Raw genomic sequence first — 11373 nt, forward strand, 5'->3', positions numbered from 1 at the left:
TTATGTTAAATTTATCAAAGAGTGAAGTTTGTTTCCCCATTTAAATTACTAGAGAGTGAGCTTTCTCTTAAATTAGAAAACTATAATTTACCTTGGATTGAGGAGTTAACATTCTGTCATAATTATTAATCAGTATGCATAGGAATAAAATTACCTGAGTAAGGAGCAAAAGTACCATAGCGGCAACTGTTTGGCCTTGAAGTCTCTTTTTTGTTCCCAGAGATCATTCAAGAACCTCTCTCAAGAAAAGGGAATGATTAAGAACTCTTAAAACATTTGAATTCTCTGTATTTGGATGTTCTTAGGACAAAGGATAATTGATTCAACTTTTGGCCTCAGAATATTGTTGGCTGAAATTTTTCTAAAATTATGGCACAGAGTATTGAAATACACTTAACCTAGAGAAAAGTGCAAGTTGAATTGTTATGGGCTGATGCAGGTAGGAAGTGATAACATATTAGGATAATTTTCCCTCCATGAGACAGAAGGGGTCTTTGAAGGGGCTGTACAATATTTAAAAAATAACAGGTAGGTAAAATGGTAAAAGTTTACCAAGAAATACCACTGTCGGTTGTTGGCAAAATAAGAGGAGAGATTGCATGTGTATGTCTTGATTTACTGTGCCTGTGTTACTGAGCAAAAAAAAGAACATGAGAGCCACAGATGGGCCAATATGTCAATGAAGGAAAATAATAAATGTTGAAGTGGATATGGCAGAATTCGGACACTAATGCATTGCTAGTGGAGTTGTGAATTAATACAAGCATTCTGGAGGGAAATTTGGAATTATGAGCAAAGGGCTTTAACAGAACACATATCCTTTGATCCAGCAATACCACTGCTGGGTTTGTACTCCAAAGAGATAATAAGGAAAAATGTGTATACAAAATATTCATAGCTGAGCTCTTTGTGGTGGCAAAAATTGGAAAATGAGGGCATGTTCCTCAATTAGTGAATGACTAAACAAATTGTGGTATATGTTGGTGATGGAATACTATTGTGTTATAAGGAATGATGACCTACTTGATTTCTATATGAACTGGAAAGACCTCCATGAACTGAAGCACAGTGAAATGAGCAGAACCAATCGAATGATATATACTGAAAGTGAAACATTGTAGAACTATCCAACATAATGAACTTTACTACTTGCAGCATACAATAGTCCAGGACATTCCTGAAGGACTTATGAGAAAGAATGCTATCTATATTGAGAGAGAGAACTATAGGAATAGAAATGAAAAAGAAAAACTTAAGACTTAACACTTAGAACTTGTTTATATGAATATATGATTTGGGGTTTGAGCTCTATGGTAAAAATGAATAATATAAAATTAGATATCAAGGGATAACATTTGTACAATCTAGTAGAATTGCTTATTGCTTCTGGGAGGGGAAAAGGGAAAGAAAATGAGTCATATAAACTTGAAAAAATATTAAAAATAAAAAAAAGAATATGAGGTGTGAGGTCAATTGAGAACATATCTATTGATCTTCACACATATTTTTACACATACATAAATAAATAGATACACATGTACATATGAGTAAGTCCAACTAAAGATTTCATCACCCACCAGGCATTAGGAGGTATTTCTGACCTGCCCAATTTTGTTTGTGGTCTAGGTAGCAAGAATACAATTCTGAATTGCCTCACATTAGGAATTCTTTTGAATCCTCCAAGGATGGTCCCATCTCTTAATAGATACTGAAAAAGGACCCCCACAACACTGTCTAATGGAGATGGGCATATTTTTTTCAATTTTCTTTTACTTATAAAATAATAAATGGCAATAAAATACAAGCTTTCCTCCAAACCTAAAGGTGACAACATCGAATATATTTAACATTTGTAATCATGATGGTCAACTTGCCAAAATCTTGTAAAAAAAAAAGTAAGATTTGTTTCCATTTACTTTCTAGAAATATTACCCATCAGTAGAAATAGACAAAAAGCTAGGATGCACTTTAATAGTTCCTGACCAGTTTCTCAACTGATATGGTAACCTCAATTGGAAAGTTATGGATATCAGACACTGGAAGAGGGAATTGGGGACTTGAGGGTTCTTTGCCTTTATAAGAACCATCACTAGATTCTAAAGTTAGCTAACACCTAGCTAATCTAACTTCTAGTCTTAGAACCTGATGATGACTCCTCCTCTGCCTCCCATGACCCAGAAACCCCAGCAGCTCCCACCAGGCCAAGTTGCCTCAACTTCCTTCCTGGGTGGATATTGGGTAAAGTGGCCTGTGTTCCTGGCCAAAGAAAAGACAAAACTACCTGGGTAAAGGTAGATTTTAGTTCAATTTATTTTGGCCATGGAGAATAACTGAATACACTTTGGATGTAGATAATTTTCCTCTCATCTTGTCTTAACTTGGAGTAGGTGGAAACATTTTAGTATTAATACATTCCCTTACAAAGTCATCACTCCTTAAGTGAAAATATATCGAGTATTTTGCCTGTTTTAGAATACTGCTATTTTTAAAAAGGCTCCAAAATATTTTCATTGCAAAAAATAAAGTTTTTTTTTCCTGGTTTACAAAACTCACTTCAGATCTCTTGTTGTTCTGTGAATTTTTGACATACAGATGAAAGAAAAGGGTGGTGGGGATAAGAAATACAGCAGCCTTGAAAAGCAAAATTTATAAAAAAACGAACTGTGAAATGAGGGATGATTTTGGAACAAATGGTCTCTAAGGCTCCTTTGAGTTTTTGCTGTCTATGGTTATATTAACATATAGCCATGGAAGCTTTTTAAATATTGTGTCTCTTGACCTCTAGGTATTGGATGATTACTGTCCTTATTCTACTGAAGCCCCTAAAACATTGCCAACAGAGTGGACAAATATTGAAGTTGGTAATTGGTTATGGAGCATTGGAATGGAGGAGTATGTTGTAAAATTTTATTGTAAAGGAATAAATGGTGAAAAACTCCTTACACTGGACAATCGCTCTCTAAAAGTAAGTTCAAGAGTTGACTTTATTTTTTACAATCCATTAGAAAACATATATATATATATGTGTGTATATATATATAATCACTAATTTTATGGAGAGAGTATATAAAACATAATACAAAAATGGGAAATCCTATATATGATCTATTGGCCAATCTTATGGTTTTAAAGAAATCATGTTAACCTCCTTTTGAATGTAGTATCAAGGGAGATTTCTTTTTGATTGTGATTTGTTAAATTCCCCCCTCCCCTTTTTAGTATTCCTAACATGTGGTCATTTCTTTTTATTTATATTTATTATTTATTTTTAAAAACCTACCATTCCATCTTGGAATCAATACCCATGTATTAATTCCAAGGAAGAAGAGGAGTAGGATCTGGGCAAGGAGTGGGTAGTGAGTGACTTGCTGAGGGTCACATTGCTAGCAAGAGTATCGAGAGTATGTGAGGGGGAAGCTGGGTAGCTCAGTGGATTGAAAGCCAGGCCTGTAGATGAGAGATCCTGGGTTCAAATTTGACATCAGACATTTCCCAGCTGTGTGTGACAAGGAAATCACTTTAAAAGACTGATATATATATTAATTTAAGGTCACCAAGGAATTCAGCTATGTAATTCCTAAATGAAAACTCAAGTCAGCAGTCAACCTTTTATGGAGTTTAATTACAAACAGGAGAAAAAAGATATTAGAGATAGAGAGAGAGGGAGAGAGAAAGGGGAGAGAAGGGAATAGGGCTTAAATACCTCTTCTGTTTAGGCTGGGCCAAAAGGCCCAAGCCCCTAGATAGCTGAGGCAAAGAAAAGAGATCAGTCCCTATCACTCACGTGACCAAAATGGAGAAACAGTCTCAGGGGCTTCTACCTCCAGCTTCCTTCAGACCTTCTCAGAGCACCATCTCTCAGAGCAAACCTCTCCAACCAACCCCCCCTAGTCCTCAGACCCCACTATCTTTAAGGAAACCATCCAAGTTCCCTCCCCTCAGTTCTCACATCTACCAATCACTGTCCATGTCTTCCCTGTGCCAATGGTGGCTCTAGGTTAACCCAGGACCGCCCAGAGGTCTGTGGCTTTGCACATGTCTGTCTGTTGAAGGTCATATTCTCAAATAATTAAATCTTGAACCTTTGCTGCAGCCCTTCCTAAATCCTGTTACCCTGAGTAGGGTGGAGATTGGAATAATTAAATTTTGATCTATGCTGCAGCCCTTCCTAAATCCTGTTAGCACTGAGTAGGGTGGAGATTGTAATTTCCAAGACCTGGTTCTGTCATTCCAAGTATCTCTATTGTATCAATTCTAAAATCAATCATGACTCAAGGAACTTCCTGTTCTATGCTTAAGCATAGGTCAAAGCCCTTTCCATTGTTCAGCAAAAGGTTTCTGTCCTAAAGTAATCTTAAGAAGGGAGGAGGAGGAACCTCCCATGCCAATGGGGTTCACATTCCAATAGACTATCAGTAAGAAATTTTCCAAGTATGAAATTTCCCAATGGTGAAATTTCCAACATTTATAAGTCTAGGAAATTTTAAGGTTTACACGTGTGACCATGGGTAAGTCACTTAATGCCCATTGCCTAGCCTTTACTGCTCTTCTGCCTTATGACCAATACATAATATTGATTCTAAAGTGGAAGATGAGGGTTTTTTTAAAAAAAGAGTGGTTGGGATTCCAGGTAAACATGGTGGTAGTCTAGAAGCACGACTTCCTCTTCTCAGTACCCACTCATAATAGACTACCTCAAAAGACCAAAAACCCAAATTCATAAGAATAAAGAGACTCTACAGTAGGGCCCAGCATTAAAGGTATGTGGAATTTGGGTATTTCCACACTATAAGGGGGTGAAAAAGCTCCCTTCAAAATGTGAGCTGATCTAACCTCCCCCACTCCACCTATGGAACCAGAGTCAGAGCTAGCTTGCTCCTGAATCAGCGAATGAGTAAGAAGCAGCTCTAGGTCCTTGGGAACTAACTAAGACCACAAAAGACCTACCCCTGAGAGCAGCTACATGTGAAACCCCAGCAGCCTGAAAAGCACAGACCATGGGTGCTCCTGGGAAGATATCACAGAGAAGGGCAGCAAACAGTAGAAGCTGCGGAGATTCTGGAGCTTGCCTCGGGCAAAATCCTTGCTCCTTAGCTCCATACACAGAGTTCCTTCCCATCTCACTCAGATTTCTGACTAAAATGGGAAGGAAAAACCTCTACAGTGATGGTAAATTGTGACCAGGAGCAACAACCTCCCTCCAAGGAAAACAAAAAGAAGTTATTGACCCTGGAAAATTTTTACAGAGGAAAAACTCAAGCTACAAAGGAAATACAAGTGGCAGCTTCCACACTAAAGGACCACAAAACCTAGAACATGATAGGCAAGAGAATTGGGTCTTCAACCAAGGATCACCTATCCATCAAAATTGACTATATACTTGCAGGGGAAAATATGGGCATTCAACAAAATAGAAGATTTCCCAGTATTTGTAAAGAAAAAAACAGAACTATAAGTGGAAAGTTTGATATCCAAACACTAGATCAAGAGAAACATGAAATGGTAAATAAGAGAGGGAAAAGTGGAAAAAAAATTTTTATTCAATCTTTCTTTTTTAAGGGCTTAAATTAGATCAAATTATATGTATTAATATATGGGGGAAATGTTATTTGTAACTCTCAAAAATTATATTCAATATCATGGTAATTAGAAGAATCATTCACAGGAAGAGACTGGGGCACTAAGGGGCTATGAGATGATATGCAAAAAAGGGGGGGGGAAATCAAAGATGGCACGAAGAGATACTTCAAGAAATAAAATAAATAGTATAATCTTTATCACACAAAGATACAAATGGGCAGGGGAGGGGAAGAATACTCTTATTAGACGGAGAGAAAGAGAATGCTAATAGGTAATACATGAACCTTACTCTCAGTGAAATCCATTCTGAGAGGGAAGAGAACCTACACCATCTTTAATTCTATCTTATCTGACAGGGAATGTGAGAAGGGAAAACTAAGGTGGGTAGGTTGGAGAAAAGTACAAAAAGGGAGGTAAAGAGAGGGGGGAGGGAACGTAAGAGACCCTAAAAAAAAGAAGGGAACAAAAAGGGAGGGGCCAGAATGGGAAGCATATTAAGGGAGGGGATTAGGGGAATTGATTAAAAGTAAACCACCAGTTTAAAAAGATGTAGCAAAAGAAGAAAGGACAGAACTAGGAGAGGATATCAAAATGCTGGAGAATACAAAAGTGACAATCCTAACATTGAATGTGAATGGGATGAAATCACCCATAAAATGAAAGCAAATAGGAGAGTGGATTAGAATCCAAAATCCTACCATATGTTGTCTACAAGAAACACACCTGAGGCGAGTAGATACTCACAAGGTTAGAATCAAAGTTTGGAGCAAAACCTGTTGGGCCTCAAGTGATAGAAAGACGGCAGGAGTTGCAATCATGATATCTGACAAAGCCAAAGTAAAAATAGATCTGATTAAAAGGGATAAGGAAGGTAAATCCATCCTGATAAAATGGAGTATAGACAATGAAGAAATATCACTAATCAACAAGTATGCACCAAATGGTATAGCATCCAAATTTCCAAAGGAGAAACTAGTGGAATTGAAGGAGGTAATAGATAGTAAAACTATACTAGTGGGAGACCGTAATCTACCACTATCAAATTTAGATAAACCAAATCAAAAAATAAATAAGAAAGAGATAAAAGATGTGGATGAAATCTTAGAAAAATTAGGGTTAATAGGTCTATGGAGAAAAATAAATAGGTACTAAAAGGAATACATCTCCTTTTCAGAAGCACATGGTACATTCACAAAGATTGACCATATACTAGATTATGAAAACATGGCAAACAAAAGCAGAAAAGCAGAAATAATAAATGCAACCTTTTCAGATCATAATGCAATAAAAATAATGATCAGTAAAGGTATGTGGAGAGCCAAATCAAAAATTATTTGGAAATTACATAATATGATTCTCCAAAATTGGCTAGAGAACAAATCATCAAAACATTAATTTCATTGAAGAAAATGACAATGATGAGATATCCTTTCAAAATCTATGGGATGCAGCCAAAGCAGGATTCAGGGGGAAATTTATATCTTTGAGTTCATATATTAACAAATTAAGGAGGGTAGAGGTCAATGAATTGGACGTGCAAATCAAAAAACTTGAAAGTGAACAAATTAAAAATCCCTAGAAGAAAACTAAATTAGAGATCCTAAAAATTAAGGGAGAAATAAATAAAAGTGAAAGTGAAAGAACTATTGTACTAATGTAAAACTAGAAGCTGGTATTTTGAAAAAAACAAACAAACAAAATAGACAAACTCTACTGGTCAATCTAATAAAAAAAAAGGAAAGAAGAAAAACAAGGTAATAGTGGAGATGAAAAGGGAGACCACACCTCCAGTGAAGATCATTAAAAACTCTATTGCCCAATTATATGGCAAAAAATATGCTAATATAGGTGATATAGATGAATGTTTACAAAAATATAAATTGCCTAGATTAACATAAGAAGAAATAGAATTCTTAAATAATCCCATATCAGAAAAAGAAATTGAACAAGCCATCAAAGATCTCCTTAAGAAAAACATCCCTAGGGCCTGATGAATTAACAAAGGAATTCTATCAAACATCAAAGAAAAGCTCAAAGTTCATTTGGAGAAGAATAAAAGATCAAGGATATCCAGGGAAATAATGAAAAAAAAACGCAAAGGAAGGTGGCCTTTGTAGTACCAGATCTCAAACTATACTATAAAGCAGTGGTCATCAAAACAATTTGGTAATGGCTAAGAGGCAGAAAGGAGGATCAGTGGAATAGACTTGGGATAAGTGACCTCAGCAAGACAGTCTATGACAAGCCGAAACATCATAGCTTTTGGGACAAAATGTAAAATAAATAATTTTGATTCCATCAAATTAAAAAAGTTTTGTACAAACAAAATCAATGCAACCAAAATTAGAAGGGAAGTAACAAATTGGGAAACAATCTTCATAACAAAATCTCTGACAAAGGGCTAATTACTCAAACTGACAAAGAACTAAATCAATTGTCCAAAAAAATCAAGCCATTCTATAATTAATAAATGAGCAAGGGACATGAATAGGCAATTTTCAGTCAAAGGAATCAAAACTATTAATAAGTACATGAAACAGTGTTCTAAATCTCTAATAATCAGAGAAATGCAAATCAAAACAACTCATCTCATACCTGGAAGATTGGCTAACATGACAGCAAAAGAAAGTAATGAATGATAGGGAGAAAGAAGGGGGTGTGGAAAAGTTGGGATATTTGCATTGCTGCCAGACTTGTGAATTGATCCAACCATTCTGGAGGGCCATTTGGAACTATGCTCAAAAGGGGCTAAAAGACTGTCTGCCCTTTGATTTAGCCATAACACTGCTGGGTTTGTACCTCAAAGAGATAATAAGGAAAAAGACATGTACACGAATATTCGTAGCTGCACTCTTTTTGGTGGCAAAAAATTGGAAAATGAGGGGATGCCCTTCAGTTGGGGAATGGCTGAACAAATTATGGTATATGTTGGTGATGGAATTACTATTGTGCTCAAAGGAATAATAAAATAGAGGAATTCCATGGATACTGGAACAGCCTCCAAGAAGTAATGCAGAGTGAAAGGAGCAGAACCAGGAGAACATTGTACACAGAGACTGATACACTGTGGTACAATCGAATGTAATGGATTTTTCCATTAGTGGCAATGCAGTGATCCTGAAGAACCCAGAGGGATCTATGAGAAAGAACAGTATTCACATTCAGAAGAAAAACTGGGGGAGTAGAAACACTGAAGAAAAACAACTGCTTGATTACATGGGTCTAGGGGGATATGTTTGGGGATGTCGACCATAAAGGAACATCCTAGTGCAAACATCAACAGCATGGAAACAGGTTATGATCAAGAACACATGTAATACCCAGTGGAATTGCGCATCAGCAATGGGAAGGGCAGGCGCCGGGGAGGGGAGGGAGGGATAGTATATGATTTTTGTAACCAAGGATTAATGTTTGAAATTGACCAAATTAAAAAATAAATAAAATGAAATGAAATGAAAAAAAAAGAGTATGTGAGGCCACATTTGAATTAAGGACTTTTAAAAAAATTTAATTTGTTAGTCAATTTTTAGAACATTATTCCTTGGTTACAAGAATTATATTCTTCCCCTCCCTGCCCTCTCCCCACCCTTCCTGAATCTGTTGCTCAATTTCATTGGGTATTACATGTATCCTTGATCAGAACCAATTTCTATGTTGTTGGTGTTTGCATTATGATGATCATTTAGAGTCTACCTCCCCAGCCATATCTGAGTTAAGGACCTCTTGTTTCTAGGCCTAGCTCTCAATTTGCTAAGCCACCTGTCATTCTTTTTTAGAACTCTGTGCATTAAAAAAGAAAAAAAAAAACAAACCACTGGTAACCAGGAAAGCAGTTTTGTCGTTTTTGAACAGTCAGATTAATTTCACTGAAACAGATTAAAAAACATTAATCATGGAAAATGGCAAAATTTCATTTCATTTATAGTAAATAGAATCTCATATTTTATAAGGCCTAAATTGTAAATCCTCGTTAGTATGATACCTTTGTCTTTGACTAGAGATACTTGATCCATGAAATATGATAACTTACTAGACAAAAAAAAATTCTACTTGGATTCATTTATTTCCTAAGAGAATAGAATTTTGAGGGTTTTTAAAGTATACTTTCTCTCATAACATGTTTCTAGGATTTTCCTAAAATATAGTATTTGATTTAAGTTCCTTTAAGCTGTAAATGTCTGATATTCTGACCCTTCAATTTTAATTTAATTTTTAATTTTAAAAATAAATTATTAATACATTTAAGTATTGATTGATTTTATTATTCATTCTTTTACTTAAGTAAACAGGAATGTTTTAATTAATTTAATTTAATTTTCCATTTAATTTTTTTTTCAATTTGGGATTGTTTCAATAGCACAAGCATCATTGGACTCCCATCCAGATAAATAACAATTAATGCATGAAATCCCAAAACGTTTCACAACGGCAAACTATTACGGTAGTTCCTTAATGTATTTTAGGATTGTACGATGTAATTTTTTACTTCATCCAGACCTAGGGAATATTTTTCTATTGTTGGAAAATCTGTGTTCTTTAGAAATGATCCTATAGCAGCTTCATTTTCAGGTTCATTATGTAAAGAATTAGAAAATCTATTCATCTGAATAAGTAGATGCAAAGTTACACTTTTAATTTTTCTTTCCAAAGGAAATCGAAGTCAACAGGAAGAAAGACCGCCGGAAAATACTTAAGGCTATTAAGAAAGTTAGAGATTTTTGGGAAAAAAATCATCATTTCGTCTTACTATAGAAATTGATGGAAAAAAGACACAGAAACTGAAAGATATGGCAAAAATGGAAAAAGCAATTACTTTTGTTATATTTACTTTTCATCATTTTACTTCTATGTTACTTTTGTTATATGAACTTTTAAGGGATTTTACTTCCATGTTATTTCTGTTATTATTAACTTTTAATCATTTCACTTCTATGTTACTTTTGTTATATGAACTTTAAAGGGATTTTACATCCATGTTACTTTTGTTATATGAACTTTTAAGGGATTTTACTTCCATGTTATTTTTGTTATTATTAACTTTTAATCATTTCACTTTCATGTTACATATGTTATATGAACCTTTAAGGGATTTTACTTCCATGTTACTTTTGTTATATAAAATTTTAAGGGATTTTACTTCATTTGTAACTTTTGTTATATTTACTTTTAAGGGATTTAACTTCTATGTTACTTTTGTTATATGAACTTTTAAGGGATTTACTTCCATGTTACTTTTGTTATATGAACTTTTAAGGGATTTTACTTCCATGTTATTTTTGTTATTATTAAATTTTAATCATTTCACTTCCATGTTACTTTTGTTATATGAACTTTTAATCATTTTGTTACTATTACTTTTATTATTATTATCTTTTAATCATTTCACTTCCATGAAACTCTTGTTACATGAACTTTTAAGGGCTTTTACTTCCATGTAACTTTTGTTATATGAACTTTTAAGGGATTTTACTTCCATGTAACTTTTGTTATATTTACTTTTAAGGGATTTTACTTCCATGTTACTTTTGTTATATCACCTTTTAAGGGATTTTACTTCCATGTTATTTTTGTTATTATTAAATTTTAATCATTTCACTTCCATGTTACTGTTGTTATATGAACTTTTAATCATTTTATTACTGTTACTTTTGCTATTATTAACTTTTAATCATTTCACTTTCATGTTACTTTTGTTATATGAACTTTTAAGGGATTTTATATCCATGTTACTTTTGTTATATGAACTTTTATCGGATTTTACCTCCATATAACTATTTTTATATGAACTTTTAA

The 11373-nt window shown here is 34.4% G+C and overlaps 1 protein-coding gene across 1 annotated transcript in view; it reads left to right on the top strand.

The window, feature by feature from the left end:
- The window catches only part of LOC130453634 (uncharacterized), a 32738-nt gene extending 22067 nt beyond the window's left edge, over positions 1-10671 (top strand). The window contains exons 12-13 of the mRNA XM_056793296.1: positions 2786-2965; positions 10231-10671. Of these exons, the coding sequence (XP_056649274.1) occupies positions 2786-2965; positions 10231-10332 (282 nt within the window). The 3' untranslated portion in view covers positions 10333-10671. The remainder of the gene's footprint in view (positions 1-2785; positions 2966-10230) is intronic.
- The last annotated feature ends 702 nt before the right edge of the window (positions 10672-11373 follow it).

The sequence above is a fragment of the Monodelphis domestica genome, chromosome 4, assembly GCF_027887165.1.
Source record: "Monodelphis domestica isolate mMonDom1 chromosome 4, mMonDom1.pri, whole genome shotgun sequence".
Classification (NCBI taxonomy): domain Eukaryota; kingdom Metazoa; phylum Chordata; class Mammalia; order Didelphimorphia; family Didelphidae; genus Monodelphis; species Monodelphis domestica.